This window comes from Equus quagga, chromosome 12 (assembly GCF_021613505.1).
Source record: "Equus quagga isolate Etosha38 chromosome 12, UCLA_HA_Equagga_1.0, whole genome shotgun sequence".
Taxonomy (NCBI): Eukaryota; Metazoa; Chordata; class Mammalia; order Perissodactyla; family Equidae; genus Equus; species Equus quagga.
In genome coordinates this window covers 31,461,945-31,484,681 of record NC_060278.1, presented here as the reverse complement: position 1 = coordinate 31,484,681, position 22,737 = coordinate 31,461,945, and the positions used below count along the sequence as shown (strand labels likewise).

General features: G+C 39.6%; 1 protein-coding gene across 10 annotated transcripts in view; it reads right to left on the bottom strand.

Moving 5' to 3' along the window:
- Nucleotides 1–22,737, bottom strand: part of LARP4B (La ribonucleoprotein 4B) — a 90,066-nt gene that overhangs the window by 38,197 nt on the left and 29,132 nt on the right. For 4 of the 10 annotated variants that reach the window (XM_046678422.1, XM_046678423.1, XM_046678425.1 and 1 more), the window contains 2 exons: nt 8,566–8,716; nt 8,176–8,316 (listed from right to left, as the gene is read on the bottom strand). In XM_046678422.1, coding sequence (XP_046534378.1) covers nt 8,176–8,316; nt 8,566–8,716 — 292 coding nt within the window. Of the gene's footprint in view, nt 1–8,175; nt 8,317–8,565; nt 8,717–13,135; nt 16,334–22,737 lie in introns of those variants that run through there. The other 6 variants (XM_046678415.1, XM_046678417.1, XM_046678418.1 and 3 more) reach the window with 3 other exon arrangements.

Below are 22,737 nucleotides of genomic sequence, written 5' to 3'. Positions count from 1 at the left end.
CCAGAGAGCTGTGGAAGACCCCCAACAAGTAGGCAGCCACACTCTAAGCACAGCACAGGTGTGATGGACTCCCTGAGGCCAGGCAGGAACCACCTGAAAGAATGAGAATTGGCAACAGCCCCTGTTTCCACCAGCTGGAGTAGAACCCCTCATGTTCTGGAGTACTGTCTACATGGGGAAGAGCAGAGAGAAGGGTCTTGCCTCAGGGGTGGAAGATAATTGGTCCCAGACTGAGCACTGCTTCACTCATGCCTAACAAATCTGAAAACAAGATATGAAAGGATCAAATTGTTTCCAACTGACTGCAACCTGGAACAAAAATCAAAATAGTCATAGAAATACAAAAATATTAAGCACCTAACAAAGTCAAATTAATCCAACCAAAAATTACAGTGAATGTAAAGAAGCAGAAAAATATAATCCAGTAATCAAGAGAAACCTATCCAGAACTGATGCAGATGTTGACATTAACTGAGAAAGACATTATAACAGTTATCCTACTTGCATTCCACATGCTCACAAAGTTAGGCAGACATGGAAAAAAAACCCTAAATAGAACTTCCACAGATGAAAACTATAATGTCCAATATTACAAATATACTTGATGGAATTAACAACAGATTAGACATTACAGAAGACTAGTGAACTTAAAAACGTAACAGAAACTTTCCAAAATGAAACAGAGAAATAATTACTTAAAAAAGAAAGGATCAGTAAGCTGTGGGACAACTTCAAGGGGCTTAACACAGGTATAACCAGAGATCATGAAGGAGAAGAAATGGCTGGGGGGGTGGGGCGGTTTCAGAGGGACATTTGAAGAAATTATGGCCAAAATTTTTCCAAGTCTGACGAAAACATTTATATATCACAGATCCAAGAAGCTCAATGAAAACCAACTACAGGAACCTGAAGATTACCTTTAAGATACATCATAATCAAAACACTCAAAACCACTAAAAGAGAGAAAAATCTTAAAAGCAGCAAGATAACAAAAAAGGCTATACAAAGTAGAACAAATTTAAGGATGACGTCAGATTTATCTTGAGAAATAATGCAAATGAAAGACAGCAGCACAGCATCTTTAAGGCTGACAAAAAAAAAAAATCTGATAACCCAGAATTCTATACACCAAGCAAAAAGAAATGTAAAATAAAGATGTTCTTAGATATACAGAAGCTGAAATAATTCATCACAGCAGATCTGCACCACAAGAAATATCCAAGGAAGTCCTTTAGACGGAAGCAAAAGGATACAAGAAAGGGCCAGCCCCATGGCTGAGTGGTTAAGTTCCTGTGCTCTGTTTCGGTGGCCTGGGATTTCACCGGTTCCGATCCTGGGTGTGGACATGGCACTGCTGATCAAGCCATGCTGAGGCAGTGTCCTACACAGCACAACCAGAGGCACTCACAACTAGAATATACAACTATGTAGTGGGGAGCTTTGGGGAGAAGAAGAATAAAGGAAAAAAAAGAAGAGTGGCAACAGATGTTAGCTCAGGTGCCAATCTTTAAGAAAAGGGTACAAGAAGGAGATCTGGCTTTAAACACAAGTATAAAGAGTGCCAGAGATGGTAACTACATGGATAAGTATGAAGTTTTACTTATTAAAAAATCATACTCCAAAAGAAAAAAAATCATTTCCCAATAACAGGAACCATGGTTCCTTGGAGAATTGGCTGATTGTGGACCTGGAGCAGGGAGAAAGAAAAGAAAAGAAGATCAACACAACAGCAAAAACTCTACGCTGATGGGGGCATGTCAAATGGAACCAACTAGAAGAGCTTCCAATGGCCAAAGCTAGAACATCTGAGAAAAAAATAATATAGTATTGGATTATAACTCAAAGTATAAACTAAATACCCATGAGTCCATACTGATATAAATCAATGGTTGAATAAATGACAGAGAAGAGACAAATGCCCATTCATGAGAATTCCAAGTTATTTACATAGCTTCTCTGCCCTCACGAAGGGGACAGTCCTTAAGTGTAGGCTGTGCAGTGACTTCCTTCCAAAGAGTCCAATATGGGAACCGGGAGAAGAAAGATTAACTTTACAGTTGAGAAATCTAATAAACCTACTTCAGCCAGGTGGTTAAGGTCAACATCAACAGTGATAATTCATACTGATACTATGTACCCTCAAGATGATGGGATGAAAATGGTACTTGACCTCTGTGGTCTTTTTGCACCCAAACCCTAATACTAGTATTATGATGAGAAAAACATCATATAAATTTCAACAGAAGAGTACAGTACAAAAAAAGAGTACAGTACTCCTCAAAACTATCAAGGTTATCAAAAACAAGTGAAGTCTGAGAAACTGTTATAGCCAAAAGGAGCCTTAGAAGATATGACGTCTAAATGTAGTGTGGTGTCCTGGGACAGAAAAGGGTACTAGGTAAGTGTACCAATACTGGTGTAGTCACTGTGGCAAACGTATCATACTAATGTAAGTTCTTAGGAAGAGAAGAAACTGGATGCCTCATCTACGGGAACGCTCTGTACTTAATCTTCTCAATTTTTCTGTTAAGTCTAAAATTGTTCTAAAACAAATGGCAAGATGAGAGACTCTAACCTAACTGTATCAGTTACCACAGTAAATGTTAACGTTTTAAACACTTGAATTAAAGGCAGCGATTGTAAGATTTAACTTTTTTTTTAAAAAAAGCAAGACTCAACTGTTATCTAAAAGAAATGTACTGTATTAAATATAAAGATCCCAAGAGGTTAAAAATGAAAGGTTGAAGAAAATGTACCCTAACAGTAGTCACAAGAAAGCCGAGGTGACTATATGAATATTAGACAAAGTAAACTCAGAGCAAAGAAAATTACCAGGGATAAGAAAGTCATTTTATAATGAAAGAGGAGTCAATATAGCAAGAGGCCATAACAGTCCTGAAACAAAGCTCCAAAATACATGAAGCAAAACCTGAGAGAACAGGACAGACAGATGAACTCAAGATAGGACACCTTTCTTACTCAATAGAACAAGCAGGCAGAAACCAGAAAGAACAGACTTGAACAACACTATCACCCAACTAGACAGGATTGCTATTTACAGAACACCCCCATAACAAGCGCAAAATACACATTCTCAAGTGCAAAGGGAACACTTACCTAGATGGCCCACATTCTGGGCCATAGTAAAGTCTTAATAAATTTAAAGGATTCAAGTCATACAAAATACATCCTTTGACCACAAGATCAAATTAGAAATCAATTTTTAAAAAGTTCCCTGGAAAAATCTCCAAATATTTGGAAACTAAATCACATACTTTTTTTTTTTTTATTTTTTGGGTGAGGAAGACTGGCCCCGAGCTAACATCAGTGCCCATCTTCCTCTACTTTGTATGTGGGATGCCATCACAGCATGGCTTGAAGAGTGGTGTGTAGGTCCCCTGGGATCTGAAACTGTGAACCCCAGGCCACCGAAGTGGAGTACGTGAACCCAACCACCACAGGATCAGGCTGGTCCCAATAACATACATCTAAATTACACATGGATCAAAAAGAAAATAAAAAAAAAATTAGAAAGAATTTTGAACTGAATTTAAAAAAACAAAATACACACCATATCGAAATTTGTGCGATTGTGCTAAAACAGTACTTAAGAGGAAATTTATAGAACTAAATAGCCATTTTAGAAAAGAAGAAATGCCTCATATCAATGAGCTCACTTCTATCTTAAGACACTCGAAAAAGGACAAATTAAACGCAAGGTAACCAGAAGAAAGTATGTTCTAAAGATCAGAAGACAAGTAATGAAATGGGAAGAAGAAAAACGAGAAAAATCAATGAAACCAAACACTGATTCTTTGCAAAGATCAATAAAATTGGCAAAGCTCTACTCAGATCAATTAGAGTGAAAAAAAAGAGAAGACATGAATTGCCAGCAACAGGAATGAGTGATGTGATGACTACAGATTCTACAGATGTTAAAAGGATAGAGTATTATCAGCCACTCTATACAAAAGAAAACTACAGATGAATATGTCTCATGAACACAGGTGTCAAGACTCAAAGCAGAATTCTGGCCAATCTAATCCAATAATATATCAAAAGTATATTACATCATGACTCAGTGAGGCTTATCTCAGGAATGCAAGCTGGTTAAACATTTGAAAAATCAATCAATGTAATTCATCTTAACACACTAAAAAATAAAAAATGTATGTTTGTTGCCATAGATAGAAAAAAACATGACAAATTCCAACAACCATTCCTCATAAAAACTCTCAGCAAATCCTAATAGAAAGGCACCTTGTCAACCTGATAAAAGTCTTATACATAAAACTACAACTAACATTTTACTTAATGGTGAAAGACTGAATGTTTTCCCCCTAAGGTCAGTCAGATGTTCACTCTCACCACATCTGTTCATCTTTGTAATGGAAGATCCACCCAGTGCAATCAGGCAAGATAAAGAAATAAAAGGCACCAGATTGGCTAGGAAATAAAACTGAATTTATTCACAGATAACATGACTGTCTATGTAGAAAATCCAATGGAATCTACAAAAAGTTCCTAAAACTAGTAAGTAAGCTTATTAACAAGTTTTCACAGTATGATATCAATTTACAAAAATTATATTTCTATCGATTACTAACAAACAACTGCAAATTAAATTTTTAGAAATCACCTAGAATAGCATCAAAAAATATGAAATATTTAAGGATAAACTGGACAAAAGATGTGAAAGACCTGTACACTAAAAACTAAAAAATCTAGCGAAGAGAAATTAAAGAAGACCTAAACAAGTAGAGATGTACACCTTGCTCGTGAGTACTGTGCTAAGATGTCAATTCTCTCCAACTGATCAACAGATTCAGTGCAATCCCAACAAAAATTTCAGCATTTTATAGACAGTGACCAGCTCACTCTAATTTGTATATAAAAGGAAAGGAACTAAGAGCCAAAATAACTCTGAAAAAGAACAAAATTGGAAGACTAACACTACCTGTTTTTAAGAATCATTTACAGTAATCAAAACAATGTGGTACTGTTGTCAAAACAGACTAACAGATCAATGGAACAGAAGAGACAATCCAGAAATAAACCCACACACGTAGGGACAAATGATTCTGACAACGGCACAAAGGCAATGCAGTAGAGGAATGAGAGTCTTTCCAACAAATGGTGCTAGAACAGATGCATCTCCCCACGTGGAAAGAAAAAATTTGCTCCATACCTCACATCATATAAAAAATTAACTGAAAACAGAACACAGACTTAAAAAATGTAAAACTTCAAACTATGCAACCTCTAGGAGGAAATCTTTGTGACCTTGGATTAAGCAAAGGTTTCTTAGGTATAACATCAAAAACAAGATCCCTAGAAGAAAAAAAACCCGACAAATTGGACTATATGAAAAAATGTAAAGTTCTACTTTTCAAAAGATACTGTTAGGAGAACAGAAAGGCAAGCAACGGACCGGGAGAATGTATTTGCAAATTACATATCTGATAAAGACGTGTCCAAAACATATAAGGAACTCTCAAAACTCAATAATAAAACAATCCAATAAGAAAATGGGCAAAAGACTTGAACAGACTCTTCACCAAAAATATATGCACAGAAAAGTTGCTTGACCAGCATTAGTTACTAGGGAAACACAAATTAAAACTGCAATAAAAACCACTACCTATCTTTTAGAACAGCTAAAATTAAAAAGACTGACCATATCAAACGTTGGTAAGCATGTAGAGCAGCTGGAGCTTTGATCCACTGCTGATGGGAAAACAAAGGTACCACTATGGACCCAGCTTTATCATCTCTTACAAGGATAAACACACGTCTACAAGATGATCCACTCTACTCCATTCCTATGTATCTACCCAAGAGAAATGAAAACATAATGTCCATAAAAAGTCTTGCTTATAACTATTCACAGTAGCTTCATTTGTGATAGCCAAAAACTAGAAACAATCCAAATATTCATCAACAGGTGAATGAAAAAACTGGTGTACACTAGAATGGAATACTGATTAGCAATAAAAAGGAACGACCTATGAATGTTACATGAATGAATCTCAAAATTAGTAAGTCAGGTAAAAGAATCCAGACAAAAAGAGCACATACTCTAAAACTCTATTTACATAAAAGTCTAGAAAATGCAAACTAACCCACAGTGACAGAAAGCAGATCAGTAGTTGCCTGGGGCAGGGAGAGAGCAGGAGTGAGGGCACAGGAAGCTTTTCACGGTGATGGATATGTTCATTACCTTGACTGTGGTAATGGTTTTACAGGTGCATAGACATCTTATCAAAACCAGTAGAGAAATCAATGAGGAATGGAAGAGTCAGCAAATCAATTCTATAGTGCACTGAATAGCGCGTTTTTAGCTAGGGAAAATAAAACTTACAGAAAAGCTATAATACACTTTGGATGTGTGATGTTTATTGTACATCAATGATGCTTCACTAATGCTCTATATGCAAAAATAACAAAGAGGAGAGTTCTAGGGTCTGAGGAGAGAACAGGAGGTATAAAGTAGTTGTCCAGGAGAGTGACTTCACTGGGCCACACAGCAGCACTGGGGGCCATGCTGCGGGCCGCTGGAAGTCTGTGATCACGAACTTAAAAAGAGACCATTCCACACCGCTATACGTTTTTGTTCAGCTGCATTTATCTATCTGCTCAGGAATAGGCACACAGAAGGTAGAGCATTATATTTAAACAATTTTGAGGCATTTGCTAAGCCAACTACGAAGGAAGTTGGATGCAAGAAAATAACTGAAATGACAGTCTGGGTAATCCAGGCAGAGTGAGGAAGGAAGTGAGGGTGCAAGGGGGGGTCACAGTGATTACAGAAGCCAGTGGAGGCACTCAACAAGCGCTGGCTGAATTATCCACAGTGAAGACAAGGTCTTCAAGGAGGTTACCCTTGAAGGGGGAAAATAAACAAACATTTAATGCCAAACATTACACGTTGCTTATTATGTACCTTTCATAGGTCATAGACCATTTGGTAGTAAGATCGTAACAACGACGGAAAGGAAGGGCATACCTTCTCATTCATGTACCTTCTTCTCTAACTCAAGTGTATTTTCAGATAGAAACATCTGGGAGATGGAACACATTCCATGTTCAATTCATATTTACCAATTTAGGGGAGTTACTTCCACTCAACTTGCCCCATCCAGCTGCTAATAATCAGAGTGCAGCCTGCCCCTTAGGTCTGTTGGGGTGCCTGGTCTTGGGGCTGGACCTGTTGCCTAATGGTTAAGTTCGGCATACTCCACTTTGGCAGCCCAGGTTCGGTTCCCGGGCAGACCTACACCACTTGTCAGTGGCCATGCTGTGGCACCAACCCACATACAAAACAGAGGAAGACTGGCACAGATGTTAGCTCAGGGACAATCTTCCTCAAGCAAAAAACAACCCAGGAAGATTGGCAACAGATGTCAGCTCAGGGCGAATCTTCCTTGAAAAAGAAAAAAAAGAGAGGTGGGCTGGCCTCGTGGCCGAGTGGTTAAGTTCGCGCGCTCCGCTGCAGGCGGCCCAGTGTTTCGTTGGTTTGAATCCTGGGCGCGGACATGGCACTGCTCATCAAACCACGCTGAGGCAGCGTCCCACATGCCACAACTAGAAGGACCCACAACAAAGAATATATAACTATGTACTGGGGGGCTTTGGAGAGAAAAAGGAAAAAATAAAATAAAATCTTTAAAAAAGAGAGGAAAAAAAGAGAAAAGCCTGGTTTTTCAGATTAAGGCAGAAACAAAATCAGACGTGAGCAATCCATGTCCCATCACCTATACGCCATTTCTCTGGTGGTCCATATCTTAGCCCCCACAAGAGAACTATTGTCTTCTCCTTGTTCTTTTCCTTCTTCTGAAAATAGCTTTAAATACCTCTTTCACGAAGAACCAAGTCCTTTAGGGTTCGAGCGTCAAAATTCAACATTAATGTTCCCTCTCTGTACTTTTACGACACTCTGCCCTACAGCCCATCTTCTGCTTCTCCTAATTAAATCTGACTTGTCTTTCAGGAACTGCTCAGGTCTTAGACACTCCATGACACCTTCCCCAACCAGAACTCATCTCTGTATCCACATCAGTGAGTTTAAAGCAGACTCAAAGGAAGCGATGAAATGCACGTTTAGGGAAAGATTTAACAAGCTAAGTTTAAAAAGTCCACACACTATATGAAAATGAATTCATAAAATACCTTTACCTGTTTCGCTATTTTCAGGTGGAGACTCATATTCTGAGTGATCCAGAGCCAAAGTGTTCATAGCTGTTTGGTTTGACTCCTGTAAATCTGATAGTGCTGCATTGTCATGACTTTTGTCACCATCACCATTGGCATCCAATCCTACAATTAGGAATTTTACCCCAAAAGGCAGGATTAGAAGAGTAACTTTCTGTTAAAACAAAAGAAAAGCTTACATTTGCAGTTACTCGAATTTTTAACTTGATTGTGAAAGATCTCCTTGCTCTTAAATACCATTACAAACCATGACACAAATTTTAATTAACAATTTCTTAAAGGAGGATTAAAAAGAAACAAACACAAAGCCTTGAGGGCAAAGCCACTCCTCATCGCCCTCAGCTCACCACTCACCCTCCTGGCCGCTGTCTGTGCGACGGCCGTGCGTCTCCTCCCAAGCTGCACTCACACCGCTGTCTGCTGCACTACTTGCTTCCACATGTAGCATGTGAGTCCCCCACACTTTTGCATTAGGGTTGAGCTCTGATACCTTGGCTGTTGGTACCTAAGAAAAAATTTGATATACACATTTGTATCCAAATTCCAATCAAATGCAATTTTACTTATTAATTCAGAGTTAAAACACATCTCTATAAAGAATTTACACTAAAAAAACTTGAATCTATCTATTTGCACATACTTGTGGGATGAAATCAGGTGCAAAAGTAACAAAAATTGATGCATTCAGAACTCAATTCACTATTACTCTTAAGTTCCTACTAAGTACAAGGCTCTCCAGAAATAGGAATGAAAGACAGGGTCCCTGCCTTCATGAGATTTCAGTGCCTTACCAATGGTGTAACAGAGAAATAAGTGGTGATCCAATTATCATCTCTGTTCTAGAATACTCAACACAATTCACAGATTTACAAATCTGAATAGAATATAGATGGATAAAATTTTTAAATAAAGCTCAAACATTCACATAAGCAAAGGTCACAGAAAACGAAAGTTCCTCAGAAGAACAAAGGTCTTCTGATAGGTGTGTCAGAGAGGTGCTTGGTGTGGCCACCTCTTGACCTTGCACATTTTCAGCTACACCAGCCTCCGTACTGTCCCAGACACACCAGGCACTTCTGCTCTTCCTGCCTGTTTGTCCAGAACACTCTCCCAGATATCCACACGGCTCACACCTTTGCTTCCTTTGGGAATTGGAGGTCTTTTCTGGCGTACCTTATTAAATCCACAGCCACTCCCTGATTTTCTTCTGCTTACAAACCTTGAGTGGCTCCCCAAGTCTAAAGAAAAGTCGATGTCCTGGGTGGGGAGGGGAGGCAGCTGCTCCCCAAGCTAACTCTAGTCCTGTTGCTACAATCCTTCAGCAAACCTAGCCAAATTATTTGTTGTCCCAGCTATCACAAGCCTTGACGCCACTATGCAGGGGTCAGAGCTTCAAAGGGAGGGACAAGGGTCCTGGTCCCAGAAGCCCTTGGGCAGTGCCAGGCAGGAGCTCTAGGCTGAGTGCAGCCTCCCTGCACCACCCCAGAGACGAGCAGATATCCCCCGATGCTGCCTCCAAACGTGAAAAGGATCAGGAAGCAGCATGATGAGCCATCGAGGAAACAACATATAGATTAACAATCTTAAAAAGAGAGAATAAATTCATTCTAGCTAGGGTGATTAAAGCTTGCAGTGAAAAACAAAACTATTCCTGAAATTAAGATTAGAGGCTGATGTGGTTACAGGATATACTTTGTTCACACCTAGGAAGCAAGGGCAATCAATAAACATCATGCCCACAAAACCAGATGCTTGAGTGAGCACCTATCTGGAATTCTTTAAGTATTGGTGATAGGGCAGAAATTAAGGTTCCCCTTCTCCTTGAAGAATATTATACTCAAGAAGCAATGACTCTCCAGTCTCCCTTCTCACATAACTTCTAAACTTCCCGGTTCATTGTTGGCCCCTGCTTCTGCACACTGTTTCTTTGTCTCTCTCATCCACTCCTCTCTCCAACAAACGCTTCCCAAATGCTCACCAAGCGCCAGGCACAGCACTAGGCAACAGGACAGAACGGTGAGCCCCTGGCCTCATGAGCACACCCAGCGGCGCAGAAGCCACTCCACGACTCAGACACCACTACCCTCCTCAGCAGTTAAACCGTTTTTCTTTTTAAACTCAGGTCTCTATTCTCTTTCTTATTTCAACACTTGCGTAAACACCTTTTCTGATTAAACCGGGTCTCTTTCCACCACGCCACAACAGACACCAAGCTCTCCCATGTTAGTGCTATTCCACCAACGGACCTGACCCCCTGATCTCACGTACATACGACACATTCTCTAAATTCCTAACATGAGCTAACATTGGTCTTTTCCATTTTTAGCACCTTTTGCCACTGACTATAGTTCACAAACAGAGATCACACACCGTCCTGGAAGCGAACTGCCCGTAAACAAATCTGAGAGCCACCACAGCACTCACACTGCTAGAACGCGTCTTGTCTTTCCCACCAGCCCAAAAACTCTTGGATGTCCGTCTTGTTCACCCTGTACCACAAATACTCAGCACTCCTGAACTCAGTATAGAGGTGCTTGAGAAATATGCTGAAGGAATAAATGTTTAAAACAGTAGTAACTCAGAAAATTCTATTTTCCACTATTTGACAAAGTGTGAAAGATTTTATGCTACAACTGAATAGAACCCTATCCTTATGTAATTTACTACTTCTTAAGTAGTAAATACTCAAATCCAAATCTAGTATTAGAGACAACGCAATTTTAAGCAGTTAACCAGTATTCAAGAGATACTCTGACATGTGACAAGGGATGAAAAAACAGAGACTTATAATTACAAGCTAATGCCATGACAACTGACACTAAAGAGCCTGCTGGGTACCAGGCATGCTCTAGGCATGTATTGTACTGAACCATGACAAACCCATGAGGGTTATTACCACTGCCCCCATTTCACAAATGAGAAAACCAAGGCAGAGAATGGTTAAGTAACTTGCTCATGAAAATGACTATAATTAGAAGACTGTTCTACTATCAGCAAAAATAAAACATTTATCAAGAGTTCATTAAATTCTTGTAATTCACATGAGAAATAACTTGTATTAAACATATTTCTTTAAAATGTGGTTATTCTCTTGCAGTCATATGAACTCCAACTGATGACCAGCAACGCAAGTTTCTTCTGCTTGACTGCCTGAGTCCTATTTCTCCACTGAACACTCGCGGCTAAACAATGGTTGCTAGAAGCAGCAGTGAGTGGACCCTAACAGCCACACTCCTAAGCAATTTTACATAAATGACCAATGTTACTCTTTGAAGAGTACAGCATCCCTAAATTCCGACACTCTAAAGAAACTCTCCTACCCCCAAACACTGTGCCCCATTAAAATAAAAATAACCTACCAATTCATAAATTTGTGTCTTCTGGACATGGGACAGAATGGTCCCACTGACAAGTTACTGAGTAGGAACTAGAGTAACTAATATCATAGAAGGGGAAAGGTAGGTGGAGAATATAAAACAGCTGAGATAAGTGAGCAGGGACTATTCCTGGATTTACCACTAAGTAAGTTTAATAATTCAGAGTGATTCACTGGCCTTAGAGTCATGAAGTCTCATATCTCTGGCTCTTTATTTGCAAAATGGAGTAAGAGCTGCTATATAAGATTACTACGAAAATGATGTCTGTACAAGCACTCTGAGAATTGGAGCTCTGAAGAGAAAGCACCATCACTAAACAGAAGATGTCAGATCAGAACACCATCTGGGTGTGGTCTCATAACTAAAAAGCTAATCCGGAAGTCACACGCATGTCACTTCAAGGCCAAAGACCAGGACAGCAACAGAAGCCAGGCACTCTAAGCTGAGGGACAAGCACAGACAAGCCAACTACCAATCATCCCCGCTTTGTAAACAATTACATATGTACTATTTAAAGGCCTAATTTTGTAGTGTTTTGCCTCTATAACTATTGAAGGAACAAAACTGATTAATGCGAACATAGCTCTTTCTGGTAAGACTCCCAAATGTGGGCTTCGAAAGGAAAGAAGGAGGGTGGTGGATAATTCCCTAAATTATAGGACTTAATCTCTACTTGTTTATTTACAAATAACAGGCATCAACATTTCAGCCACATCTATCTCCTTACTAGTATCAATAATTATTCTCACTTAATGCAACAAAAACCCACTAATAAGAAACTACTGGTTGAATAGAGGTAATTTTGCTATTACAAGTACACCCTTTCAATCACACATGTCCAAAGGGACTGCTTGAAGAGCAAGACTAACTTCCTGTTTGCTAAATGTTTGCATTTATTACAGAACTCCTAAAAGAAGCTCAAACTGGCTGCCCACTGCAGAATCATCTGTGAAGCCTCTTCCAAACGAGCATCGTGAGCACCGTGGTCTGAAAAGCTTCTGACTGAAAGGACACAGAATCAAGATCTCAAAGCCAGTTAAAGCAGCAAATTTTACCCGCCTTAGGCAGGTACCATACAAAAGTAGTGGTAAGTCAGATTCTAATTCATCTATACTCTGCAAGTGTGACCTTTCAGAGACGCCTTTCAACACCCAATGGGTGAAATATGTGTTCTGCTCTAACAAGGAGCAGGGGATGAGGAAGGACAGGGATCGGGCAGGGCAGCACTCACGAGCACACCACACAATGTCCACACACACAAGACATCTGCACAACGCTGCGTCTGACCAGCAGCAGTGTAGGGTTTGGGGCTAACAAGAGTTGACACACAAACTCTGGTTTAAATATACTAAACAGTGAATTAAATTCATATTCTCCAATTTGGAAATAGTTAAATCGACGCCACAGTAACTCAGAGCCAGAGCCTTATATAAACATTCAAACAAGTGCCAATTGTTTAGAATAAATATTTTGTTAAGTTAAAAGCAATCAAAATGAGAGATGAGCATATCCCAGCACAATCATGAAAACTGATGAAACATACTTACTAACTGTCCACCTCTGTTTTGCCATCCCCAAATAACACCATCTTGTGCCACTGGAGGCTGATGAGGGGGCTTTTCCATCCAAAACAAGGTGATCTCTAAGTCCTGCCGCTCACTGCGCAGGTCGTCACTGAACATCTGTTCATCTTCTAACCCGCCTTTTGCAACAGTACCAGTCCACAGACAGCCCCCTTGATATCCACAACCATTTGCCAGTCTTTCGGAAAATATCTGGCTTGACAAGCCTCCCATCGGGTAACAGGAAAGTTCATTCAAACACTGGGAGTACAATTTCTCTGGGAAGCTCTGCAAATCCCCTTTTGAGGGGTTTTCAGCTATATGTACAGCATCTTCTGTGAATGATAAAACATGGTCCTCTCTGCTGTCACCTGGGATGACAGGAACTACCTGCAGTATATCACGAGGAGCAGCTGTGTATCTGTCCACTAGGGCAGAATCGACACCAGCCAAACAAGAATGCCCCTCAAGAGTGTCACACAACTCCATTTTTCCAAAAATCACCTCTGGGCGTCCCAGAAAATCCACTCCACTGTTTAACGTGGGTCCTTTAATGGTGGGCTCAACATTTCCTTGTGTGCAGTGCTGTGCATGTCTGCTTGCCCCACATGGACCTACACAGTCGACGATGCTGGGATCACTGCTGTCTTTCTCCAAATAAAGTCTCTTTTCTTCTTCCTTATCTGTTAGTTTTGGTTCGCTCACCCCCGACGCACTACCAAAGCCACCAGAAACTTCTCTGGCTGATTCGGAGAAAACCTGCTTCAGTCCCAGATTTCTATCACTGTTAACAGAGTCAATCTCTACTTCCGACCTCTGTACAGCTGAATTCGAACTTTGGTTTAAAGGTGGTACAAGATTAAGATCTTCACATCTGTAGTCACTCACTCTATGGCTTTCATTATTTTTTTCTATTTGATTTGTTTCAAAATCAGGGATTTCTGTTATCCTAGAACCAGCACAAGCCAGTACATCCTGAATGGGTGCTGCCTTGCATTTTAGGGTATCTGTTTCCCAGTCAAAGGTTGTTTTAGAGTCTGATTTGACATTTTCTATATCATTTTTACTTCTCTCTCTGGGATTAGCTTTTTGTGATTCTTTTTCAGCACTTTCTAATCTGTCAAGGTCACTCCCTGAACTATGCACACACATTTTACCTTCTGCTTTATAATTCAGGCCTGTTTCACTTTCTTCTTCAGTGCAAGTGAAAATAAATGCAGAGGAAATAAAGTTATTCTTACGACATCTGGCGCCATCAAGTGACTCGTCATCTGAGGGCGCTTCCTGTGAACTTCTGAGTCCCATGGTGTCTATTCTTTGGAACATTCTCTCCTCTTCTGTTTCCCGCATTGCATGAGTTAAATCACAGATCTGTGCCTGGACCTTGCCGGCCCCAGCACCTACAAAGAGATCTACCTGACACGAAGGTCTCCATTCAAAAGCCCTCTTACCACAACCTTCATCTTCAAAAATGCTAATTTTATCCTCATCTTGATAAGATGATCTATTTTCAGATTCCAAAAACGACTCTCCTTTGTTTGAAAGCTGGATGCTCCCAGTTTCCAGGCTATAGTCCCCCCAGTGCTGCTCCTCAATCACTGGCCCCAGGAGGTGTTCAGGTCCGGAACCAGCAATTCTGTTAGGGGCTGTTTCTTGGAAATTAGCATGAATGGGAATATGCTCATTTCCAAAGCTCAATGAAGTGATACATCTTCTTGAACTTAAATTAATTCTATCCAGATTTATGGAAAGGAGACTACTGGCTGATCTGTTAATATCTAAGGTGGAACAATGATTATCTTTTAGTGGTTTTACAGAGTTATTTTCTCCTTCCTTTTCAGAGTTTAAATTCTGATCTACACTAGCTGTTACAGTCCCAGACTCACCATTTTTTTCCACATTTGAAGTGTCATTAACTAAATTAACATTCGAATCACCCATCGGACTTACTAGTTCTGAACTACAGCTCTCTCTTTCTTTAGGGACTGCACACACACTAGACTCCAGCACGTCTATGTTAATATGTAACTCAGGGAGTATGCCGACGTTAGGTAATGCATTACTTTCTGTGTAATCTTCAGGGAACCTGGTGTAAGTGCTGGCCCTGAAAGACTCAGCCTGCGTGTCATCAGCATTTACTTTACAGGGTGGGTCACTGTCAGTCACAAGCTCAGAACTAAGTTTAGTTTTCTCATTAAAGACTTCCTTCATTTCATTTGCACCCGGCATGCCCTCTGGGGACAGCTCTTTCTGCAGTGCCTCTAACTCCCCTGGCCTTTGTGCAGTGTTATCTGCTGGCCAGGCCCCTCTGCGAGTCCCCTCAGAGGTGACAGCTGAATGACTCTCTTCTGCTGCAGCTGCTCCACATACCCGAGTACACAATTCGTCTTCAACATCCAGGCAGTCAGCATCTACAACACAAATACTGTAAAACTCGCTCTCTCTTGAATTCCTACATCGTTTGTGATCAACACAAATACGGTTTTCATCCTTTGTCTCCCTACCAGACATACCTAAAGAGTTATTCTCATCATCACTGCTGATGCGAACATTTATGGCTACTTCTTTCTCCATCACAGAGTTTTCACAGGTGGCTGGGCAACGGCACAAATGGTAATTTACAAGGGCTACTTCCCGCATGCCCTGGTAGGAAGGCACCAGGACACAGGAAAGAGACTCGCCATCTTCAGAGCAAACACTCTCAGAGAAACCCCATTTACTGTCAGTGCCCACACACCGAGTACCGCAGGCATTTTTACAATCCTGCTCAATAACAACTGTATCTGGGTTCTTGTCAGTCTCATCTAAATTTTCATACCTAGTTAAGAACTTATACATTGAAAAGGAAAAAGAGTTAAACAACTGTCTTGGTCTGTGACCTTGTTTGTGCCCAGGCCTTGCACAAGCCCTTGTCCGTGTATTGGCTCCAGCAGCTGCCCCGCTGGCTCCATGTCCAACATTGTGAAGCTCCTCACCTTCAAGGGTATCAAATAATGAAGATAAAGTTTTACTTATCTTGTTCTCCGGTTCCTTCTCCTCCACAGATTTTTGTAAAAGGCCAGTTTTTTCATTGTCATTTTCACTACTTAATTCTTTGCTGAAGCAACAACCCATGTTCGAAACTTGAAAAACTCACATAACGCCTGCCGTTTTCTGAGCCTCCACAAGTGCATCTCACTAACTTTCTATGGTTTCTGACAAGAAGCCGACACCCAGACACCAAAAATAACCCCTTGCACAGCAGTCACATGTCCCTGCCACTCAAATCCAAAATCCTAATCATAACAGACCCTGCTTAACAGCCATCCTACTCCACGCACTGAAACCCAAATAGCATGTGGAGTCAGAATAGCAACAAAAATTTTCGTATTACTTTTCTTATTCTCATAAACTCAATAAAAAATAACTAAATTATCCTAGCCAGAAGGAATTTCACACTTTCGCTTTCTCTAGTGCTTCAGCATTCTCTAAACTGTATTTCATGGTATGGCAGCAACTGAAGTTAGCAGGTATACCCCCCAGAGGAAACAATAATAAAAAATTTTTTCTTTAAAACTTATAGGTACTTATAGTTGTACCTAATTTTCTGCCTTTGAGAAATGACGTCTGTGGATGTTCAGGAATAACTGTGCTAGGCACAATTGGAACTGGTGTCTGTTAGAGAAGCATGTTGGTATGTTTACGGTGAATGGCACATTGTCTGAGATTTGCTTTAAAACACCCCAGCAAATAAAGCAGTAGTAAATACATACATATATAACATCTTTTTAAAGGGCGTGTAGAGGGGAGGAAAAGATGAAACAAAAGTTGCAAAATGTGAGAGTGGTAATTGTTCAAGTTCATGATGAGTACACGGGTTCATTTTATTATTCTCTCTACTTCTGCAGATGTCTGAAAATTCTAATTAAGAAAAAGAACAGAACAAGAGAAAAAGAGAAAGAAATTCCACACCCACCAGTCCAATACCAGGAAGCCCCTCAAAAGCCCCTAAACCCTTTCTTCCTGCAGTAGTAAGAAGAGCCCCGGCACTGTGGTCCAGGACTGCTGACACACACAATGGGTCTGGTCTTATCCACAGCTGTAAGTATTGTTCTCAGTATAAGCAATTCTTTTCTTATTGTGGTTCTGATACGATATTTAAAAACAAAATAATCCTGTTAACTCCTCTGTGAGAGACATTTTTCTGTCTACTTTAATCTACAAGTTATGGCTAGTCCTGCTAGTCCTACTTCCATTTTATAAAACACTATATTTTATGCTTTATTTATATTTTATGAAAGCAGTATACGAATTCTACTTAAATATGAAGACAACAGGAACACTTCTGAATATACTTAAGTTCAGGTACTGAAACTGCAGCAAATGATGATGATAATTATAACTTTCTATGGCACTATGTGCCACAAAATTTTAAGTACACAAATATTTTCATTACGTTACACACTTTAATTCACACTCCTAACAACCCAAGGTAGATATATTAACCCCATTCTACAGGTAAGGAGAATGAAGAACTGAGGGCAGAACAGTGCAAGACCTCCCAAGTTATACAGCTCTTTCTATCACTAAAGAGAGTAAACTATCCACATGAAAACACTTCTTCATCCAGGATGACACACCCTTCACCTGTTGCAGTTACACGCAGCAGCAGTTACAGAGGGAGGCTCATGAGCTCATCTCCCTAGCTGTGAGTCTCAGTCCACTTTCCTACGTGTGTAAGCTATACTACATGTGTAAGCTATACTACGTGTGAAGCTATACTACATGTGTAAGCTATACTACGTGTGTAAGCTATACTACATGTGTAAGCTATACTACGTGTGAAGCTATACTACATGTCTAGCTTTGGCACATTATTTAACTTCCTGATCTCAGTTTTCTCATTTGTAAAATGGAGCCAATACCAGTACCCATCATAAAGAGTTGTTGTGAAGATATTAAGTAAAATACTTAGAATAAAACCCCAATATCGGGGCTGGCCCCGTGGCCGAGTGGTTAAGTTCGCGCGCTCCGCTGCAGGCGGCCCAGTGTTTCGTTGGTTCGAATCCTGGGCGCGGACATGGCACTGCTCATCAAACCACGCTGAGGCGGCGTCCCATGTGCCACAACTAGAAGAACCCACAACGAAGAATACACAACTATGTACCGGGGGGCTTTGGGGAGAAAAAGGAAAAAATAAAATCTTTAAAAAAAAAAAAAAAAAACCCCAATATCACTTCAAAGTCCTCATACCCTACCCCAGCCCACCACCATAACTGCCTCTCATTCTAAAATACCATCCTCCTTATCTTCTCTATTTCATCCCAAACACACCCAACTGACCAACCCCAGCATAGTCTGTCTTTGCTTCAGCCATTTATCAGGTCTTCCCACTGACCAAATCTCACATCCTTTTTAAGGCCATCCCTCTCAATTCCGCAAAATAACTGTCTCCTACCCCACATGCTGGTTGCTTCCCACGCCTCTAGGAAATCATCCTAACAGCAAGTCTTAGTGTCTGTACCATCAACTATCTCAAACTGGAGTTTGTGGTGCCCTGGGAATCTGCAAGCTTTCTGAAAGAATTAAAAGACGCAAACACAAAATTTTAAAGATAACCAGCCCACGCCTGCAAATAGATTTAAGAGTGCAGTGGTACCATGTGACAATACTTAAATTGACCTAATCTACTGAAAAAGAGTTGGATTTAAAATGTCATAAATTCATTCATGCCCAGTGAGGGCCAGGTGACACGAAGGTGTGCCACAGAAATAAAGTGGCAAAAGTAGTAGAAAATCATTTACATGGCATTCAGCAGTTTAGGTTGTGGCAATAAAGAAATTCTGAGTAACTAGTACCTCAAGTACTTGGTGAAGCAGCTTGAGTTTCAGCAAAACATTACCCACTAGACTAAATGAATGTCATTAATTTGCATTTTATAGGTTTGGGCAGTCATGTTTTATATTTGTATAAGAATTACATGTACATGCATTAAGAACTTATCAGTATTTCTATATTATTAGAAGAACAATTTAAATCAACAAAGACAATCCAGAAAATGTTTTCATTTAAACTTTATGATAAGTCAAGCAAAATGATGAACTAGGAAGCTCCAAACTCTCCTCTCCCACAGCAATATCAAGAAAACAACCAGAAGTTTCTGAACCAACTCTGTAGGAGCTCTTAAAAAACAATTATAGGTTTACAGCAACTAAGAAAACACAATCAAGAAACAGCTGCCCTCCATGTGGCAGGAACGTTCTGTGGCATGGTGTGGTCTTGGTCTGAGGTGGCAGCAGCCCAAGTCCCAGATCCCCTCCTGGAACCAGAGGGAGCAGAGTAAACAGCACTTGCAAATTAGTATGTACATCTGTTCTGTCCTAGCTGGAGGTTACCTGAAGGAGTGACTCACTCATCTGATCTCACAGAGTTCAGAACACAAAGAGAAAAGCGGTAGGCAGTGCTCATGAAAGCTAGAAGGGAGCTACAGACCCACACACACCTGGGGCAGAGATGACAGGTGGAGACATGCAAGAACCATCTAAAGACCAGAGAAGAAGCTGGGGTGAAACTCTGGGAAATCAGGATATTCAAAAGCAGCCAAGTACGTGGGGAATTCAGAAAGCCACATCCAGGCAAGATGTACGCTCAAAAAAGTCTTCAGAAGATGTTAGGCTTTCACCTCAGGCTGATCTCTGGTCTCCGAGCAAGCTGAGCCAATCGGCAAGGGACTACCCCAGCAAACAGCCAGTCTACAAAGACTGGGAGAGGCAGTGGTACTCTCTCTTGTTCTTTGGGGGTTTTTTTGGCTGACTGTCTATTTCAGTTTGTGGCATTCAAGGAAATCTCTGTCAAAACATTAGCTGAACATAAGCTAAAGGAAGAGACTTCAGTGAACACATATGACAAGGAACAGTCTTTACAAAAATAGTTTGGAAAAGTCTCAAAATATTGAGACTACTAGAGCCTTCAACAATATCAACAAATAACAAACCTTGGGTAAGAAGAGAATCTGATTTCCAGAGTTACATTATAATCAAATGCCAAACTTTCAAAAACAACAAAAAAAATCACAAGGCATACAAAGAAACAGGAAAATACGGCTCATTCAAATGAACCAAATTAGTCCATGAGAAAGCTCAGACATGGGACTTACTAGACAAAGACTTTAAAACAATCATCTTAAATATGCTCAAAGAGCTAAGGAAAACATGGACAGAAACTGAAGTTAACCAGGAACATGATATACGAACAGAATATCAATGAAGAGACGGGAATTATAAACAAGAATCAAGGAGAAATAATCTGGGGCTGAAAAGCACAATAACTGAATTGAAAAATTCACTAGAGAGTTTCAAAAACAGACTTGGACAGGTAGAAGAAAGAATCGGCAAATTTGAAGATAGGACTACTGAAATTATCGAGTCTGAGAAGAAGGAAAAAGAACAGAGAAAAGTGAACAGAGACTAATGGACTTGCGGGACATCATCAAGTAGACCAATATATACATTATGGGAGGCCCAGAAGAAGAGAGGAAGGGGAAAAAAGAATCTTTGAAGAGATAATGGCTGGAAACTTCCCAAATTTGATGAAATACATGCATTTACAAATCTAAGAGCTCAACAAACTCAAGTGCGATACACCCAAAGAAACAGACACGAAGACACATCATAATCAAACTGTCAAAAGACAAAAAAAAATCTTGAAAGGTCTAAGAAAAAAATGACTGTCAAGTACACGAGATCCTCAATAAGAATATCAGCCAATTTATCATTAGAAACCCTGCAGGCTAGAAGGTGGTGGGATGGTATAATTAAACACTCTAAGAAAAAACTGTCAGTTGGGAATTCTTTATCTAGCAAAACTGTCTTTCAAAAATGAAGGAGAAATTAAGACATTCCCAGATAAACAAAAGCTGAAGGAGTTCATTACTGCTAGATCTGTCCTGCAAGAAATGCTAAAGGGAGGCTTTCAAGTTGAAATGAAAGGACATGAGACAGTAACTCAAAGCTGTATGAAGAAATAAAACTCTCTGATAAAGGTAAATATACAATTATAAAAGCCAGCATTGGAATTTTTATTTACAGCTTCACTTTTTGTTTTCTACAGGATTTAAAAGGCAAATGCATAAAAATAATTATAAACCTACGTTATTGCACACAAAATAATAAAGATGTAATTTGTGACACCAGGGGTGGAGAACTTTATAGGAGTAGAGCTTTTGTGTGCTCCTGAGGTTAAGCAGGCATCAATTTAAATTAGATAATTATAACTTTTGGATGTTATATGTAATCCCCATGGTAACCACAAAGATACATATATATATATATATATATATATATATATAATATACATGATATATATAAAATGTATATATACACATACATATACATACATATACATATACATAGAATATATATAAAATCACATATATATGATATATATAAAGTTTTTAGGATGAATGACTAAACTATCAATTATACCATGTTGATATTAATGAAACTTCTTTCCAATTTAAGTAAAGTATGCCTTGCAGAGAATTATCAATGACCTACATTACATAGTTCTTGCCCTTATGGGTCTTAAAACTCCCAAGATAAAACTTATAATTTGAAACATTCAGAAAAATAACATGAATATAATTTCTTAAATAAATTTTAATCAATATACATATAGGAAGTATTACAGGTGACTAGGAAAAAGATGAATCAATGAAGATATCAGTTATAGCTGAGAATGCTCTTGAAGGATATAAAAACCTTAATGGTGGGCAGAAAGTTACAGAGGGGAAAAAAATTTTATACTAAATGGTAACTCAGTTACTTTTTAACTGCTTACCCCTAATCCCCATATATAACAGTAGTTTTAATAGTCTTTTCTACATAATAAATACAGAAAAACATCTATTTCTTTATTTCAGATTTACATCCCAGGCTCTAACCTCTCCACTGAGGTCCAATGGGTCCCACCCGCCCACTTCGCTGCTTGCCTGAATTTCTACCAGGTGGACAGTCCCTCCACAAACCTTTACTTCTCCATTGTTTTCCATCTCAAAATAAATGAAACCATCATCCATCAAGTTGCTCAGCTATGCTTGATTTATCTTTCCCTCGCCCCAATCTCTACAACCAATCTACAAAAAGGTGTGGTTGAATCCACCTCCAAAATCAATTTGAAATTCATTCAATCCTAGTCTAAGCCACAATCATTTCTCACCTTCATTACCTGATAGTTTCTAAATTTCATTTCTTTGCTTCCATTCTTGACTCGTTACAATCCATTCTCTTAATATAATGAGGTCAAAATAATGTTCCTATAATATGTCATACTATTCCTCACCTAAAATCCTCCAGCTTTATCTCAAATTAATTTCAACCACTCGGCGACAATGCAAATCGTCAGCAAATGGCTGACAAGAGCTGGGTTTTGGTTTTGGTATTATTTTCTGTTTGTTGTTTCTCCTTTTAAATGAAATAACAGATGCCAAAGATGAAGTATCTCATCTTGAGTTTGGACTCTGAAGGCAAGTTGCTGGGTTCAAATACTGGTTCTGCCACTTTCTAGTTGAGTAATCTTGGGGGAAATTACTTAAGCCTGTTCAGGTCTCA